General features: G+C 44.1%; 1 protein-coding gene across 3 annotated transcripts in view; it reads left to right on the top strand.

The window, feature by feature from the left end:
- Window positions 1–20,090, top strand: part of znf385a (zinc finger protein 385A) — a 66,839-nt gene that overhangs the window by 4,847 nt on the left and 41,902 nt on the right. Inside the window, exon 1 of one of the 3 annotated variants that reach the window (XM_034209370.1) lies at window positions 2,200–2,592. The exons of the other annotated variants lie outside the window; for them this stretch is intronic. Coding sequence (XP_034065261.1) covers window positions 2,583–2,592 — 10 coding nt within the window. The 5' untranslated portion in view covers window positions 2,200–2,582. Of the gene's footprint in view, window positions 1–2,199; window positions 2,593–20,090 lie in introns of those variants that run through there. 3 annotated transcript variants of the gene reach the window in all.

The raw sequence follows: 20,090 nt of genomic DNA, 5'->3' as shown, positions 1-20,090 counted from the left end.
CTCTCATCATGACATCCATTAAAGTGGCACGGGGCCCTGGGCCCCCGTTGGCCCGACAGCACATTAGCACTCGGCCCATTGAACGCCAACAAGGACCGCTCTGAATTATTGATACCAACACAACTAATGAGGAAACCCTATCTCAGCTCTTTTGCTGACACACACACACACACACACACACACACACACACACACACACACACACACACACACACACACACACACACACACACACACACACACACACAATGCTCATGGAAAGACTTGCACGCATAGCTGTATTGATGATAACTTTAGTTCCAGCTGGAAGTGACCCATTTTCAAAAACTAATATTCTCAGCGCCTGGTCCATTTCCTGAAGACACTGTGTGTTTGTGAGTTTGATCCCAGGAGCCACAGGCACAACCTCCTTTTCTGATCTGTGTTGTTTATCCTTTGGCACTATCAAATATGTGTTCCACTTCTGTGAGTTCATTATTTCCTATGTAAATCTGCTTATTACTGCTGCAGGTGTTAGACACTGGTCGCGGTTTGAATGGGTTAGGTTTTTTAAAGAGCACCATATAAGTTTATAATCTGCAAGATTTGTGTGTGGGTGTTGTGGCCCCTAAGTCTACCAATGTTTACATACAACGGTGTAAATATGTGCAGTAGAGCTGCTGTTCGGAGAGGTATTGGAGGTGTCAGCCAGCCTCCTTAGTATTCACTCCAACACCCTGTGACTCACAGCCTCAGCCTGAGAGCATGAGAAGGGTGGGGGGCTAGAGATGGAAAAGAGAAAGAGAGAGCAGGACAAGAGGAGGCTATATAAACATCAGGCAGCATTTTATGTAGCCCCAGGGCTCACGTGTTTGTATCTGTGTGTTTGCAAGCATGCCCGCCCAAGGGGATTAATTTTTTGACAGCTTTGTTAAGCCTTTTCTTAAGCATTGAGCTCCTCAATTACATCGTGGCTGTGTGATTTTCAAAGGTCTCTCTCTGGCTATCTTGCCTCTTCACAGGGGAAACTGGAGAGTGAAAGAGTCATGCTTGGGCATGACAGCAGACGTTGTTTGAGTGGTTTCTTGGTGTGGAGGAAGTGGACCATAAGAAGCTGACTGTAAAGCTACTCTCCAATTAGTTGCTGCATTGCTTTGGTCCACAGTTTAATTCTCTGCAGCCCGTCTGCTGTGTCCGACTCGGTCTGTCTTAGTCTCTGTATCGCATCCTCCCAGTCGTCTTTTCTTGTCACTCCAGGTCTCTTCATTCCTCTGTCACTTTGTATTTAGTTTAATCTTTGCCCCTCCTTATTCTGCTTCCTCCGCTCTGTCGCTTTCTATTCCATCTCTCCTTTCTACTTGCCGCCCCCCTTCCTCTCCCAGTCTAAATTCCATCCCTTTGATGAAAACAGTGGTTGGTAAAATGCGTAACCTTGCCTGGGCAGGTTAAGAAATGGAGGGAGGAAAAGGGAGAAGGACAGAGCCAGACAGATAAAAGGTTAATCCTTTAACAAGTCCTCATACACATGGAGTCAAAGGACAGAGAGGTTGGATTAAGAACAACACATAAACAGATCTGACAATCAAGCTCTCCATCAGGCGGAGATCGCGGAGAAAATAGGGGAAATGAAAGGGATAAACAGTGGTTGGGGGAGAAGACATTTCCTGTCAAGCTCCGTCGCTCCTTCATGACTTCCACTCTGCATGATGACAAGTGTCTGCTGCTGTTGCCATTGGTCGAGGCTGCCACCAATCAAAGCAGAGGCATGTAAGGTGCCTGTAGGTTATACCAGTCTATGGTTATACCCACCTCAAAAACAGAAAGCATCGAGAGGAGAAACCGCCAGAGTGGGAAAGGGAGTTTGTGTTTAACTGAGAGAGACCAAAATCAGATGTCGGCTTTACAGTGAATTGAAGACCTCTCCCCTGGAGCTCGCTGTGAAATGACACAGTTAAGAAGAAACCGCTTGACAGCTGTATGTTGGAGACCACTGCAATTCCTCCTCACTGCTGTGGAGAAGAAGATCTTGGCTTTGTAGCCTCCCCTTGTGATTGGCTGCCACACTTTAGGCTCCCCCTTCTCTCTCTCTCTCTCTCTCATCGTCTCGTCTCTCTCTTCTCTCTCTCATCTCTCTCTCCTCTCTCATCTCCACTCCTCTCTACTCTCTCTCTCTCTCTCTCTCCTCTCTCCTCTCTCTCTCTCTCTCTCTCTCTCTCTCTGTCCTCTCTGCTCCTAACCCCCTCCATACTGTCCTCAGGCTTACCTGAGCCACAACTGCAGAAACGCTGGACCCCCCTCATCCACACACACATACACACACACACACACACTTGTGCTCTCTCTGTCTCTCTCTCATACACACGCACACACTCAGCTTTTCACCTGGAGAGAGCAGACGCAAGGGACGGCATGTGCAGCAGCAGCAGCAGCAGCAGCAGTCTCTCCTCACATCTAGTGCTGCCTCTCTGAGTTGCCTCTTTCTGGAGTGTGGAGAGGAACTCTGAAAAGAGATTTTGGAGCCATTGTCCCTTGGCGAAATCAGGCGACACGGGGGCAGTGAGGGAACACTTGTCAACCCAGGGACACCAAAGGCAACACACATCATGATTTTGGGTGAGTTTAAGCTTTTCGCTGCACAGGATTTTGGAGAGGTCAATCATGATCACTAATCCCTACTTCAAATTGGACACCAGCTGCTCTTTATTAATAGTGTGTTCTGTTTAGTTTCCATTCCACACAATACTGAGCATTGGGATGAACCTTTAAATCATGGTTATCGGTGTAATTACAATATTAGTGTGCCATTAATATGGCAGGCGTGAGTGATGACAGGGAAGGTCAAAGTGTTTGGTCTGGACTGTGTCATTATAGGATGTTTGGTCACGTGACCAGGCTCCATGTCCTGCTAAAAGAAGTGACCAAGATGGTTTCATACCTTCCTTCTGATAACTGATAAATTGCAAATGTATACAAATAATTCTGACAGAATTCTTTGAGTCCATATGTATTTCTTTAAGGTATTTGTTCCACGTTTCTTCATAACCATTCCTTTAAACCTGCTTACCAATGATAAGCAAACGGGTCATTACACAAATGCCATTAAAGTTAAGACACACATAAACTATTTGGCGCTTGGTTTACAGCATAGTTTAGCTTTTAGATATTTAACAGGGTTGTTTTGTTCTTAGTCACCAAGCACTTTCTTCTTTAGTATTCTGGTCTCATAGTGGCCATGTCTGAGAGAGGGGATTCTGTGTGGTCTCTGTGCTCTACATAGTCAGCTTGTTCGACTGGGGATGGGAGCTTGCCACTGTAAGTCCAGCAAACAACCCTGGGTGTGCTGCTTTGAGGACATGATGAAAAAGAACATGCGTGTACGTGTTTAATAAGCAACGCGTGTCAGCTTGTAATCATCTTCTAATTTGTGTGTGAGACTGTGAGGTGAAAGTGAGTGCCTTTGTTTCAACTGTGTGTGTTGCTGTGTTCTTTGCCACTTTGTTTTAACGCATGCCTGGGCTGATTCAGACGCTGTTCCTGTGGCTCTCCCGGCAGGCATATTTTTAAGCAGACATCTCTAATGATATAGGGAGTCATGTTGTCGGAGGTGTGCGAGTTGGGAGTTGAAGTGTGCACGTTGAAAGATTCCTGTGCGCTAAAGGCTTAAAGGGAGTTAGTAAAGTTTATGTTAAATAGATAACTTTCTTACAATTTTCCCTGTTACTTGTTTTACTTTATCTTTAGTTTATGCCACTGGACTAAAGGGAACATTTTCCTGTCTTGAGCCTCATTTAAACAGTTAGACAAGCACTGTCTTGATCAGAGTCCAGGTGGGTAGCTGCTCCCGTAAATGATATTTGGCGGAGATGAGCCCTCACCCAGCTGTCTCACTTTAACAAACAGTAGGTAGACTAGCTTATGAGAGCAATGGTTTGAGCCAAGGGTAGTTATTAAAGTCTATTTGACCTGTTAGCACTACAGTTATTGTAGCAGTAATAAAACATGGAATGTGACTTCTGTTGCACCATGAATTCCAAATGCTCCAAATATGTACGTCTGTTGTACACCCCGCAGACTGAATGATGTTTAAACAGTGGTAATGTACTGTGGCTCAGATTCACCCAATCTGTGTATTTTTCACAAAATCTGCCAAAAAAGCTGACTTATAGTTTTCTTCATTAAGATGTCACTTAGATAGGTATCTTCTTACATTACTTCCGTCCGAACATGAGCTTTTCCAGTGCCTAGCATTCTGCTCTATTTGAGCGATGATGTGGCTGCTGAGCGATTTGACATTTCTGGCTTTCCTCCTCTGAAAAGGGTAATGTCATTGTAATGACCTTTACAATTTTGATGCTGGCTGATCTGGACCTCCAATCAGCACATTTCCTGATTCAGCTCACTGATATAAATCTGCAAGGCTGTGATATCATATCACAGACACATGGCACTATATATCATTAAAAACAAATTGATAATAAAATGTGATATGTGAGTGCATGTGTGAGCACCACATCCCCTCATTCCAGCTGTGTCGGTATGGCTATTAGTCTTTCCCTGTCCTCTGTTTTGTATGACCTTGAGAAAACAACCTTTCCCAGTGCGGCTCTGTCCTTCTCGTTGTATTCACTAGTCCATGATAACTAGCTTTGTAGGCAACCCGGGCCCCTGGCAGAGGTCTTTGGCCGCTGTGATAGCGATGACAGTCCTGATGCTGATAATAGCAACGGATGTGTGGTTGTGCTGGACCGTGAGCTCTATACAAAGCCGCGTGCAGCCAGCAAATCTCTCTGCCTGACATGTGCTCTGCACCGAGTTGGGGGTATGGGGCTGCTGCTGCTGATGCAGTGTATGCGTTTGCGTATAAAATGTTTGTGCGTTATCTAGGCAGACAACAGAGCCAAGCTGCAAGAGAACAATGGAAAGCGAATGGAGAACATGATCGCCGGGCTCCCGTTGACGTAGAGCTTCTCGATTGACTGTGGTGTCATTGTGATTAGCCGCCATGTTGTCTAAAAAAATCCTCCCACCGTTTCAGCTCGCCTGGAGGGAGCTCCTGTATGGAATCCGCTTTAGATAAGAAGCGTCTATCATGTCTTCTCACTGTCACCCAAAGTGACGCATGATGATGGTCGGACAAACATTCCTGAGACATTTTGTCACCTCCATCCCAAAGTTTTTTGGGGAACCTCAGTCATGATGAGTTCTTGTTTGAATTGTCTTACCTCTCTTGTCTGTTGAAGTCAGAGCTGACCTCCGGAGCTCAGGGCCGTGCAGTCTATATGTCTCTTTGTCTTTTTGTCTGTGTGCCCACTACAGCCCCATCTGTCTTCATAAAATCTGTTCACCTGTCCGCATAGTGATTGCTCATTCTATTCAACGAGCTCTGCAACCCCCCCCCCCCTCCTCTAAAGGGCCTGCACTCACCTGGTTCCCACAGGTCAGCTCAAAGAGACACAGGAGAATGTGTCTTTGAGCACGTTAGCAGTTTTTCACTCCCATTTTCTTCATGACTGCTCTGCTCTCTTTGTTTATGTCAAAATGACACAGTAATTATAGCTCTTAATGAGCAAGATATTTGGTATGCATGGCACAGTTTGTTCCGTTCGGCGTATTTGCATATTCAAGATATAACTGGAAGACTTTGGTGCAAAATGAATTTGAGCCTTTCGCAGTGAAACATTGGCACCTGTGAACTGTAATTCTCTCTTAACTATCTGCAAACTCAAGGCTAAATTGGTTGTTTAGTTAAAACTCAATGTGTGTACTCTTTGTTTTCATAGCATCAGGGACACTGGCTCTAAATTGGCAGCTAGTTGTTCTGCAGAATATTTCTGTTTTCATTCAGAACATTTTCTTCTGTCAAGCGTCTGGATGATTGTGATTGGTGCTTTGTGATGAGTTCACTGCACTTGAACCCAGTTTACCTTTCAATAGCTCCTCAATGTGGCACTGCACTCATTGAGAAAGAATGATTCCCATAATCCTAATTTAAAATAGATCACATATCCCAGAAGTGATCTAATTTGCAAGGTCACAGTAAAACTCATCTGAAAGAAAACGGTATTGTTAGTATGTGATGATGTGGGTCTATGCATGTCGATAGGTATAATTGGCAATAGAAGAAGCATTTGTTTTCTTCTCACTTCTTCTTTATGTCCTGCTCACTCCTGGTTTGTGGAGAGCACTCCTCCGTCATGCCATTATAACAGCTCTCTCACTTCTTCCCCTCCTTTCCTTTCTCTTCTCTATTGCTCCATTTGTTCATTGCTGGAGTGACTGTGTCAGCAGGTTGTCAATACCGTCTGTAAGAGACTCTAATAAATAGGCCTGTTATTGGACTGGTGGGAAGGCAACCCATTGTGTCTGTGTGACTGTGCGTGTGTGTGTGTGGCTCATCATAAGTGTGTAATACAGAGCAGGTGGGAGGTGTCTGTTCAGATCTGACTCCCACTGCAGTGCCCTCTGTTAAAGGTGGGGTAGGTAAGTTTGAGAAACCGGCTCGAGATACCCTTTTGTTATATTCCATGGAATGCTCTTAAACATCCCGATAGCAATGAATATCTTAAGTGCTTTAACAAAAATGTCATCTGTGGAAGCCGTAGTACGGTAAAAAGCACGACCAATCATTTTAGCCGGCCCGGCTAAAATAACTGGATGGCCTACCTGCCTGTCAGCCTTCCATCTGTGCGCAAAACTTATCTCGTGCCCTCATTGGTCATGTGCGCGTTCGTGTGTGTTGGAGGAGGGACTCTGTAACGAAGTGGCAGATTTTTTCCGGTTGTGTATTTTCAAATTCTAGCACACTCGAGCTGGTTTCTCCAAAATGACCTACCCCACCTTTAAGCTTCATTCACTAAAAAAGTAAAGGCATAACTTGCAAAAGCGTGCATGGTTTAATTTTGTTGTTTTATTTGAGTGATGAGGTTGTTTTTTTTTACACACTAAATGTAAACATGATGCAGTACTTTCATACACTCAAATCAAATGTACAGTTTACGCAACACACACCAGTGCATGCACCTGCTTCCACTAACAGCCCGCTGCTTTGCTCTGTGAAGCACACAAATGCACCTGTGTGCGATTATGGTGTCACATTAGTGCATTCACCAAGGCAGCCTGGCTGACTACTTGCGTGGAATCCTGGGGCTACAAGACACCTGGGAGTTGAAGCCTGGAAAATGTTCTGTATGCTTCAACAGTCACCCTGATCACAGAGTGGAAAGAGGCACAGTTGGTTCTTCACACTGCAGCTCTCTAGGGTTTGCAAAAAGCCACTATTGCCTCTATTGTAATAATCATCATCTACTTTACCGATGTCTTTTGCAATACTTGAAAGAATCTGACATATCCTTTTAAAGATTTTTTATTTTCAATTGCCTTTTATTTTGTTAATGTCTCTCTCGGAAATTCCTGCATTTAGATCTTGGGAACTATAAAAGAGATAAAAGATTTGGATGAAGTATTAACATCTTTTAATAAAATAAAAGTAGAATATTATAGTGTAGACATACTGTCACAAGTAAAAGTCTTGCATACAAAAATATGTTCCCCAGATTTGTAATCAATCAATTACTGAGTAATTTGTAATAGTTACTGTCTAAAACAGACTATTTACTAAATGTTCATCTTTGACAAAGCACATCTGCACTCTTTTGCCCTTGCATGTGTTGGATTACCTTGTGTCAAACATTTGGCCTCTTATAAATCTCTAGAGACCAACAATCTGGTTTTATTATTGAATGCTTGCATTGTTATCAAGTGTGCACAACATTCCTTTTGTCTTCTCACTATAACAGAAAGGAATTTAGAGAGATAGACAGTTAGGACAGCTCAGTGACATACCTATCCAAAGGCTTTTTTTATACTAAGGCATATTATACTTGCCTCAACAACAAACTATTCATCCTGTGCATGGCATATTACTTAAACATCCTTAAATCTTAATTTGCATTATATGAAAAACATTAGTTGTTTATCATAGTTTTTCTTTAAACCATTGTGAGGGAAACGGCCTTTCGAACCTCTATATGTCTATATGTTCTGTACATATGGCAGAGTTGGCAGAGTTGACAATTTGTTTTACTGTGACTCAAATATAGTCCAGAGACCAACAATGTTTATGGACTTAATCAGGTTTAGAATTGCACATGTTGTACAAGTGAGGGGTGCACTAGGGATATGAAAACACACACATCTACGAGCCTTAAATGCACTCATACTTGACCCTTTTTGTTTGTATGGTACACTGTATTATTTCCAGGTGCATTTCATATTGCTTCTATAAAAGGAGAAATCATGCTAATGCAAAGGTAGAAAACAGCAGCAAGTTCAGTCCATCTTAAATACAGCCCTTTTCTTTTTCTGCTCATCAAAAGTAAAAAAAAAAACTGCTTTATTGATCAACCAATGCGATAATTCAGTAACAGCGTTGGAGGGTGCATGAATAACAATTTCCAGCGGCAAGGCATAAAAAGGTTGAGCAAAGCTTACGTTTGGCGTCGATAGATGTTGCATTAATCATGCTTGCTCTATTTCTGTGTGCTCAGAAGAGAAGAGGAGTAGAAGAGGGGGTGGAGGGTAGAGAGGGGGAGAACGGCAGACGGATAAAATGGAGTGAAAAGTGTCCTCATGAAAGAGAATTAGCTCCATCAAGCTCTGGGGGGAAGAGGAAACTCCTCCGAGTGCTGTTGAGATAGGGTTTCACACAAAGACCAAAAGGGAAATCAATTCTCCTTGAGATGCGGCAAGGTCAATTCATAGGGGCATGGATAGAGAGGAGGAAGCCAAAGGGAAGAAGGAGGAGAAAGTTGATGGAGCAACCAAAGAACGGGGAGAGCGGGATTGAACAAGTCGTGTAGGAGGAGAGAGACTTAAGGGAGCGTTGAAGGGATAAAGGCAGAGAGGAAATGAGCAAACAGCGAGAGACTGGATACGGGGTAAGGGGTGACGATTTTTCGGCTAAACCTGGCCTACGGGGAGGAATAGATGCTTCCTTCCAACATTAATGCATTGAGCTGCAGTCTCTCTGTATCATCTGACTCATTCAAGAGGAAATGTGAGAAGTATATCTGAGACACTATTGGGAATTTCACCCTACAGCCCTGCATGAACTTTACTTATTAGCACAAGGACATCTCCTCTGTGACATCAGAATTCCTAACATCCCTCACCTTCCTACCACATGCAGACACACAGGCTGAAAGACCTTACTAGCTTCTGCTTCTTAGAATCCTTGCGCTAGCTTGTAAGCCTTAATGTTACATGAACAGCTCAAAATAGCCTAAATCTCCACCCCAACGCTTCCCACCTGTCAACTAAATCTGTTCCAGTGTGTTTTTTTTATGGTGCCTGATGTGATGCAGAAATGCTTGGTGATAAAACTGCAGTAGTTTTGAGCTCAGACCCTGCCCTATGTTGTATCTTGCCCATTGACAGCTATACTGTAACTGAGTCAGTGAAGCCTCGATAGCAGGTAGGGGATTTACGTGGCGCTGGGCTTGGTGCAGGCGTCAGGTATGCACACCTGTCTCCACACAAGTCCTTTTCGGGAACAGCTGCCCTACCCACAGAGAGAGAGAGAGAGAGGAACATTTTATAGGGAAGGAGGAGAAGGGGCTCTGCCAGGACCCTGCACCACAGCTCCCTGCACCTGCCTAGGGCAGCGGGGGGAGGAGGGAGGATCAGGAGGGTGAGTTGCCAGAGGTGTGGATTAGAAGGCTGTAAGGGACACAGGGGTAATGCAGTATCTGAGGTCAACTGTTCACAGTCTGTTACTATACATTGTTTGTATCTTGTTGCTAGTATTCTTCAATTTTTGTACTTGAGGAATTTAGTTGTTCTTTAATGTCAGTCCTTATGTTCGTTTAGTAGAGTACATTTCCCCTCCTGTTAGTGTCTTCTGATTCAGTAGCAGTCGGTATAATGTGAAACACCGATGGATGCTTTAACCATAGCTCTCAGCTAACACTGAAACACAGACAGTGGCTGGTGATGTGGTTCAAAAGAGCACTGATGAATTGTAACAAATCAGAGGCAGAGAGGAAGGAAAGGAAACAAGAATTTCCATAAAATTAGCATAGCTGGGAATCGCTGCAATTGGCCCGATGAGACAGGAATAACAGCAATCAACATAAGCCACTTCACATTGCATTTTTCACATCTGAATAATGTCGGTTAATGTTCTGGCTTGTAGTGGGATTGCTTATTAAAGAAAACCTCTGGCATAGAACAGCATGTAGAAGTACATCAGTAGCCAGCCCTTATACATTGTAAAAGCAGGGTTTCTGCCTCCATCCTACATTTTCTCATTTGTGCCTGTGATGGCTTGCGTAAATGTGAGAGATTGTTTTACAGTAGCACTGAAGATGGTTTTTGTCTTTGCGCTGGGCCAATAATCACCAGCCAGCCTCTGCCACAAATCTTCATTAGAGGATTAGCCGGCAGTGGGACAGCTTGTGTTCCTTAGCTTTTATTGGTGGCCCTGCGTCCACTGCTTCCAGCCTCGGCTTCTCCTCTTCCCTGTCTACCTCTGCTTAAGCATGTGAACACAGCCGCATGCTCACCTGTGAATCACACTTACACCACATGCACAGCAATACATGCACTTTTTCTTTGTTTTCTCAGTCTTGCCCTCCTCTTTCTATCTCTGTCTTTCTCCCACACATGCTCGGACCCATTCATAATGCTTACACAATCCTGTCAGTTTGTTCCCTCAAGGTGCATCAGCTGCCCGGTGGGCACTCATACTCAAGACAAAACAAATTGAAAGGTCACAGTGGGAAGAGTAGAGCCAGCATAGCCAGGATCTGCCAAGAGTGTATGTGCGTGCCTATATAGTTTTGTCTCTTCTGACCTCTAAACAGTGGCATGACTCCAGAGAGAGCTGTTCTCAAATGGCTCCTGTCCCACTCAAAGGAAAACTGACCCTCACTGCACCATTTTGCAGGATAAAAGGTGCCATCCCTCCCTTTGAATTCAGGCTAGAAAAACAGAGTGAAGAATGCTCTTTTGAAGGCCCTTTGATATCACCTGATGAAGACTAAGGGATTAGATTCCCTCTTGTGCCTGCTGGGAGTGTTGTGACTCATCTCGCGCTGTTGATGGCCCATCAATGCTCCTCTGATATCTGAGGGTTTCTTTCTTTTCACAACACTTTGGTAGTGAGCATTCAGCAGAAGTCTCTGACACCATTGTTGGAACACACTGATGTCCTTTTTGTCTACACCCGCAATAGATAGATAATTTTTACATCTTCATGTCCTGTTGCCTATTTGTCCTCTTTCTACCCTTCTACCTTTCAGCACTTGACTAGAGTGGATGTGTCCAGAAGTTCCACAGGCTTGTCGCTGCCAGCCGGGACTCAGACCTCCCCTCAAGGCAAATATCGTATTCTGCCTGACTGGTGCGCGCCTGTGTAATCCATAGCTGCAGGGAGGGTGACCTTCACAGCAGGCAGCCTCACAGCAGGCTGCGACACAGGGAAGAGGACAGCCTGGGCGAAAAGTGTGCTGGGAGCAGGACATGGAAAGTCTCAGATAATTACCCTTTCAAATGACACTCTCTACGTGGCTGCATGGCAAATTGAGTTTTTAGATACATTGTCTTTTTGACTACTTAGTTGCCTTCTATTTAATCCTTTAAGATACTGCTATATCAAACAACTTCTTATAAAGTATGGTTTAATTTTGCGCTAGTCCTGTTGAAAAGAAATCGTTACCAAGTACCTAGTGTTAAAGCAGCATCCTGCAGTTTCTCTGTCTAGGGAAAAAATGGCTTTATGTCATAGAACATTTAGTGTGCATCCAATGCACCCTGCTGCCTGAGTAAAGGTGAAGCCAGAGCCAGAACAAGTTATTGACAGTTATGTGAGGAGATGACGCAGCCAAATAAGTCCCTGCTCATGAATGATGCATGTCCCCACCGGCCCTGATGGAGAAAGAGAACTAAGCTGGATGACAGCTGGGATGCTGTGTGTGCATGGTGCAGAACAAGGTGAAACTCTTTATGGTCCCCTGAGCCTGTACAGCAACACTGTGACCTTAGAAATGGTCTGCTCTAAATCTCCGTCTCCCTCTCTTTCCTTTATTTACTCTTCCCTCTCCCCTTCTTTCTTTTAGCATCACCCTCTCACTGCGCCCCTTTATTTTCGTCAGAAACAATTACTGTATTTTCCGTCCCAGTGCCCTGTGCTGCCGCAGTCTGAGACTCTGATAGCAGGATGGAGCGAGATGAGAATAAAGGGGGTGGGCGTGGGATGCTTGCAGCACGAAGGGCAGTAACAGGAAAGGCTACATAATGGTTTGTTGTCGTCGTCACTGGAGCGTCACATCTGTCTGTCCTTTTAGCAGCAGCTAGCACACTCTGTCCACAGTGTCAGTTGCCTGAACAGATGTACAAGCATGCAAACTGCAACATAGCTTATAGTTATGTTAATTGGTCAAGCCGTGCCACGCATACCAGAATAAGAACGCAAGAGCAAATCTTTTAACTATGATGCCATGACTGTATGTGGGCAAATATAGAATCCTTGAAATAACTGACATTGCAACCTTTGCGCATTATATTCAAGCATTGTACACATTTTTGGAATTTGAGCTACTGCCTGGACAAAAATCAGGGAGTGAGATGGAAATTAAGACTTGTTTCCTGTCACTGTTTATAGCGCTGCAGATACCAACCACCAGCTGACGTTCTTTGTCCTCTTGGGACACACACACAACACCAACACACACACACACACACACACACACACACACACACACACACACACACACACACACACACACACACACACACACGTGGACATATGTCATCATTGGCCTTAGGGGCTGCATCAATATTCATTGAATCTGAAACTCTGACTTTTCCCATTTGCTCGGTCCGAACGAAGACGAGAGAGGGTATTACTTGGAGAATAATTGCTGGTGATAAACTACCTCTTCAGACGCCGCTACATTGATTTGGACAGAGCGTTTGTGTAAGGGAAAGTAACAGTGATAGATCTCAACACTTTACCAACGGACCCGGCAAGCATTTGAATAAAACATTGGGCATTTGAACAACGTTGGGGACAGCCATTAAGTCCCAGATTAGTAGCAAGTGGCTAATGCAGTCTGTCGGTGTGTAAAACTGTGTCGCTCTGCACCGCTCAGACAAACACATCAATCTGACTAACAGTGTGTGTCAACATGCTCCATGATTACCATGCTAATCCCAGAGCAACACACGGGAGACCACAGGAGATCATTACCATCCGACGAGAGGACTCCACTACAGTTTCAACTCCGACGTAGTAATGTTCACACACACAAACATATACACTCACCACATGTACACTCTCCATTTTAACAGGCCATTGGGAAATAGTTTGTTTTGACAATCAGCACACTCTAAATGGGGTGCTGAATCTCCTGTTGTGCTTTGCTATCACACAAACACACCAACACACAAACAAAACATCTCTGCAGTTGCTATTCAGGCACCAATTTTATAGCACTTCAGCGTTAATGTCATGTAAATGTGTTGTGAGTGTTAGAGATTTCATGGTGTGTTAGTGGAGGAGCGGGTGCCTGAGGGGTAGAGGGGAGGGTGATGGTGTGTGTGCATGAATGTGTGTTTAAATGGCGATTTTAGTGAGTACCAACAGAAATCTTAACATACCATGACCATAATGGCTGCACAAAGGGACTTGTGGAAAACAGAAAGGAAAGGTTTATGATGGTGAGGTGGGGGTCATGCAAAAATATGTTTGCATTAATTAATTTGCATCTGGTTTAAACAAGTGGTAATGTGACACCACAGTTTGCCCATGAAATAATGTGTTGCTACCTGGCTTTCACACCTGATGTGCGACATGTCCTTGTTAAGAGCAAGGTCATTCTTCTCAATGGAGGGCACATATTGATAGTGACTTATTATTCCTGCAGTCTTTGCAGCCAAAGTTAATTTAATTAGTGTTGAAATGTAATGAGTAGGTGGCACCTTCATTGTTTGGTGCATATTGAAACCCGTATGAGACATGGGCATGCAGTCCAAAAAACAGCACATAGGGAATACATGACTAAGTACATAGTGGACATTTTTTATTATCTCTGCCATGATGAAAAGCGTATAAGGTCAAACGTACACATTCACAAACATGCACACATACATAAAAGATAAAGAGTCAGCCATAACATATTTTTAATAGCGATGTCTCCTGAGTTATAGCTGAACATATCTCATAATATGGCAATGGTTAGGACAGTAAAGCTGTTTTTGTTTACTTTAACCACACTGTGATGAATATAAATCCCCGATAGCAGCCTGTGGTTGGTGGATTAAGCTGCTTTGGGTGACAGTAAGACCTGAAAGCATTAACCTAGCAAATTAATTATGTCATTAGTGAATCTATCCAGTGTATTTGAAAGAGATTTAGTGACACATTGTCCTTTTCTCACATGGAAGCTCCATTACTCTCGCATATCTTTATTTATTGAAATGGCATTACACATGTGCTGCTGTATCTGGACGGTTCATGCAGCACCTAGAACAAGCTTTCTCTGCGTTTGGGTTATGTTCTTCTATGTGCTTGACATCTTTCATTGTCATCCTGGTATCTTTAAGACTGGAAATGTGCTGGCACGGCAAATCCCAGTTTCCCACACATAGACAGTGACACACATGCACACTCTCTCACTTTGGTATTGGGCTGTCCTCCAACATTAATACACAAAGCTGACGATGCTGTGGGACTGCATGCATGTCATGCTTTCAGAGCAGAGCAGAGGAGAACAGAGTGAGATAGAGAAGGTGGGAGGGGGCTAATTTTGGATGCATGGCATGTGGAGTTAAGATAACCATCTTTTCTGCAGCTCTTTTCCACCACCCTGTTTGTTCAATTACCATTTACTGCAGAGAGAGAGAGGGACACAAAGAAAGAAGGAGGAAGAGGAGAGCAAGGGCGATGGATTTGAGAGGAGGAGGAGGAGGTGCTCAGTGATGCAGAGGATGAGGAAGTAGATGTGAAAGAGTTGGAGAGACTACAGTGAGTATGACAAAACAAAAAGGGAGAGAGAAAAGCATTGTGTATAAAGGGGTGGGAGGCTGGGAGCACAGACTGGGGGTGAGATGTGGTGCAGAGCTGACAAGTAGAGTAAACACACTGTCACATGAAGGCGACAGGTACAGAATCACGTCCTTACAGTAGCAGTACATACATGTTTCATTTGCTTAGGCTGGAATATTAAAAAAACATCAAATATTTGCCACATTAAGTCCTAGTATAAAAGCTTCCAGGCATGCAAAGTTTCTGTTATGAAACAACGCCACTGTTTCTGCTTTGATAAATGTTTTGGGCTGTAAGTGTAGCTCCAAGAAAACGTATTCAAACAGACTATTCCCAGCTCTCTGCATGGGGTCCCAACCGTACCAAATTGAGATATACAGTGATGTAGCTGGGTTCCTGCATCCCCCTTTTTTAAATCATAATCCCTCCGTCCCTATCTTTCTTCAACTCCCCCCTTCCAGCTTGAGCCTCTCCCTCCCTCCCTCTCTCTTGCTGGCTCTGGCTCCAGTATACCGAGCAATTACAGAGATGATAACCACTGTCAGTCAGCAGCTCACAGATGAAGCTGGGCCTCTTTAACATGCTAATGGTATGCCAGATTCAATCAGGCCTTTGTATGGCAGAGGGGAGGCCAGCACTGCTCATTAAAAAATAAATCATAATAACAATGAGGCCTGGGCTGCAAAGGCAAGCAGCACCTAAGCCACAACTTTGAAGTCTTCCTCTCGCTCACTGCTGTTCTCTCTGGAAACACTCCTGGTCAGTTTTCCCTCTTTTCTACCTGTCCTCTCTCTGCCCTCCGACTTTCAGACTCACCAGGCCACCAAATCGTGGCATTGGTGGTGTAGAGGTTGGATGATAGGGGAGGAAGCGGAGGAGGGGGGTAGGGGGGGGGGGACAGGCAGGTTGCGTGAGGGTGCAGACTGACTCTTTTTGACAAACAACAAGAGATTATCTCAGTCTTTCTCCCTGTTTTCCAATAAGCCCCCACCCACACCTACAAGCACACACACACACACACACACACACACACACACACACACACACACACCACACACACACACACACACACACACACACACACACACACCACACACACACACACACACACACACACACAGCTAATTTGTATTCTCTAAATTCACAGATTGGAGCACAGAGGTCATCTCCAGGTCTTGCATACGTTCAAACCCTCATGCAAAGGTTTTACTAGCAGGAACTGTTATTTATTCCCCCACAGAGACACACTTACATAGTACATTAAATGTGTGTCTGAAAACACTTAGTCAGGGTCCCAAGCCAGTTGTTAAAAGTTAAAAGACTATTTTGACATTTTGTAAATAAATGCATTCTATGTTAGATGAGAAGATGTATACCACTCTCATATCTATATACAGAGGGACACAGCCGGCCTGGTTTAATCCAGTAATGACAAAATATACCTAAGGGCACCTCCAAAGTCAATTAGAATATATGGCCAGTTGTAATTTTTTATATTGGACGTTGTATTGACAAGAAATACAATATATAGTCTATACTCTGTTGATGATGGAGCTTTTGACAAGGCAATAGACACATTTGGTGACCATTTGACAGAGCTTAACCCATTGCTGACTGAAGTCTTATCGTCAATTGATAGATATGGTATCGACTTTGAATTCAACATCTTGTTTAAAATAGCACTCCGGTGAGTTGGGGGACTACAGCTGAGTTCACTGGCTGAGTAATCCTCACGACTAGTCTGCGGAGTTATCCTTTATCTCTCTTTGAAGCTCTGTGATCCCATGACTCTCCAGCTGTGGACCGGTGTTATTCATCGGCCAGGTGCCCCTGTTACCCTTTTTGTAGGTTATTTTTAGAGAGGGAACACTTCTGTGGTGTCGATAAATATTAACGTGAGATGAGGAAAGGATCGGCCGTGGGACAGAATATTTGCTTTAGCGGTGTTTTGCTTCACAGGGGTGAACCTGATGTAATTCAGCTGTCACATTTACCAAGCATATTGCGCCACGTTGGTCTGATATCCTCATTAATCTCATTACCATGCTGCTTTGGATAGCATTTCAAAAGCCCAGATCTCCTTTCATCCACGGTACGCTTTGTTTAGGATCTCTCCATGGGGATGTGATTCATAGATGCTCACTTCCTTTGTATTCAACATGCATCAACACTAGAGGATGAGAGTTTATGTGTGTAAGTGTGTGCAGTTTTATGTCCACGTGTCTATGGACCCCAAATGTATTACATCCAAGACCAACCAGAGCTCAATGAATAATGCATCTGCATAGAAAAATATGCTGAATATGCCTGGGCTGAACTTGAGGGTGTGGGAGGAGGCATGAAAAAGCATAAAGCTTGTTTTTAGCTTCTATGAGACGACACAAGGAAAACACCGCTTTCTGCTTTGACAAATGAGCTCAGGTCTGGTTCAAGGAGGGTTCCCTTTTCAATATAATGAGCTATCCCAAGGGAATAAGCAACTATGGGAAGATTTGTTTGCGTGAGTCTCACTTACAAAGTCTCAAATAGGTTGCCTGTTAGCACACAGTTTCAACCAGGTGTTTCATATTTCCGTTTTAACCTTTAAAGATTCTCAGTAGCATGGCCTGATTCTCTAAGTGAATACACCTCCCCAGCTGCCAGCAATTCTTTGCAGAGGAAGGTGATGGATGCTGATTTAAACAAAAGTGTCATTTGTGGACACACCAATGACAAGTGACATTACAAAAGAGACCCTCCAGCACTTAAAGAGATTGGGCTGTGGTTGGATTGCCAAGCGATAAACAGAGAGCGACGTGTTAGAGGACATGCTCGTTTGTTGAGCTACTCCATATTCATAGACAATACACTGCAGGGCTGACATGAAAGCAGTGGCCGTCAACCACCTAAGGTCTCCTCCCCCACTCTATTAGCCTGATAGCATATTGCCCTCTACCCTCCTTGGGGAATGCAAGTCAATGAAATGGACTGGCAAACACTGGGCAGGGCAATGTTAATGCTGCTGTTCTTAAAAGAGCACAGGTATGTGTTTTCAAACCCCCCCACATGCCCCTTGCACAAACCTGTCATGCGTCCTCCTTTTCTCCTTCCTTAGAGCGGGGGGTCTAATCTTAGAGATAATCTGGTGCCTTTGTTGCCATCCCCTGAAGTGTATTTGGGTTGATCCACCCGTTTGTGGCTGAGTGATTGAATTCCATACCTGAGGGCACAGGTTTCTGGGAGGTGCATGGGAATAAAGTTGCTAGCCATTGTTCCACCTGCAGGGTGTGTGACCACCGCCTCAATCAAGGGAAGAATGGCAGGAGATGGTAAAAAAAATGTGGGTTTGGGTGGGGGCTGGGTAGCCAGGAATAAGTAGGAGTGAATTTGAAGAGGCTGCAGGGAGGACAGGAAGGGTGTGCTGCCTTCTCAGGCAAAAAATGGCTGAGTTTGTCCCGCAATTAATTTCTCTTTTTGCTCCCTGTTGCTGTGCACTGATATACAGACACCATTTTCCCTCCTCCTACCAGAGCCATAAGTCTAATCTCCCTCCACTGCAGTGGATCACTGTCTTTCAATAGATACAACAAAGCAATGCTTTGGTTCCACCTCATTCAAACAATCCATCCATCACTGACGCAGACATCGCCTACAGAGACATTCAGACACATCTCCACTGGACTACTATGTGATCATCTTACACACCTGACTGGCCCTCGGCCAAGAGGGGAGCATTCATTACAAAAGGAAAATACATAAAAAGAAAGAAACCTGAGAAAGAGAGCAGACAGGAGGGAATGTAAGAGAGGACAGGGGAGATGGAGGTGAGACTGTTTCTCTTTTTACAGTAGCTGCTGTTGTTAATAAAACCAGTTGCTTGATTAGGTCAAAACAAAAACACACAATGTGTTCCTAAACAGGCTTTTCTGTTTGTTAAATGTGTCTGTGTGTACCTGAGTGCACCATAGTTTTAATGAGATTTAAAGGGAAACTCAATTGAAAATAAAAGCAAGTGTCTATAGAAACTTCCTATATCGTCTGCACCACTGCAAAATTCACTTTCCTGCCTCCTACAGCTGCAGTCGTCTGCAAAAAGAAAGCTACAACATTTCCAGAGATACCTTTCAAGCCTACAGGCAGTTATTGTAAGAGTCATACATTTTTGTCCGACTATTACTTTTACGGGACCAGTTTTGGAAAATAATTAAGGTTACATAGAACAGTGTTAGCTATCTTACCATATAAGTTAGTGATAAGGGTTGAATCAAGGGAAATAATAAGCCAGTGCCATGACAAGGGTAACCCCACAGGGGTCTGTGTTTGTGCGTACTTGTGTGTTTGGGTTGTGCTCTCACTGTGACCCACTCTGTGTGAAAACCGTTGCAGCGCAGTGTGCCCTGTCTCCACAGTGGTACTGTGTTGAGCTGCGCTGCGCTGTTCTCTGTGTTCCCATCATCCCTGGCTGTCCCCTCCCATTATCCTTGACAGCTATTTGTCTGTCATTACTGACCTCAAAACAGCACAAACACTCTCTGTCACCACACACACACTCACACGCACACACACATGCACATACACAGGCTGCAAGCTATAGCTGAGCCTTGCACTGCAAAATCATTTTGTGCCTGCGCTATAGTTCAAACTTAATTACATGGTGCGGCTTCACCACGCTTGGTGCTACAGAGATAAATACCACATTGGAATGTAATAAGACTGAGGCCAATTCAGACATATTTCATTAAGTCTTTAATCCTGTCCTGAATGGGTAGCTGCATGTTGTAACAAGAAGCCCAACATGCGGCTACTCTCCCAAAGTATCATCATTATCAGAGCCCATTGATTTAAGGAGGAACCGGAGTCAAAGAGGATATTAGTCATGTGGTAGAGAATAGAGTTGTATCATTTTACTGGCCCACCTTTACTGCCCTTGAATGGATAGATAATACAGATCCAGTGTAAAAAAGAAGGGGGGAAAAAAAGGATTGGCTTTGCAAAGCTGATTGCTGCAAATTATCTACAGATCAGGAAGGTCAAAACCTACTCAAGAGGGATCAGCCCACTAGATACGTGTGCATGTATGTGCATG

Source organism: Gymnodraco acuticeps, unplaced genomic scaffold, assembly GCF_902827175.1.
Source record: "Gymnodraco acuticeps unplaced genomic scaffold, fGymAcu1.1, whole genome shotgun sequence".
Lineage (NCBI taxonomy): Eukaryota > Metazoa > Chordata > Actinopteri > Perciformes > Bathydraconidae > Gymnodraco > Gymnodraco acuticeps.
Note: the sequence above shows the minus strand (reverse complement) of the source record. Positions and strands in the feature narration are given on the sequence as shown.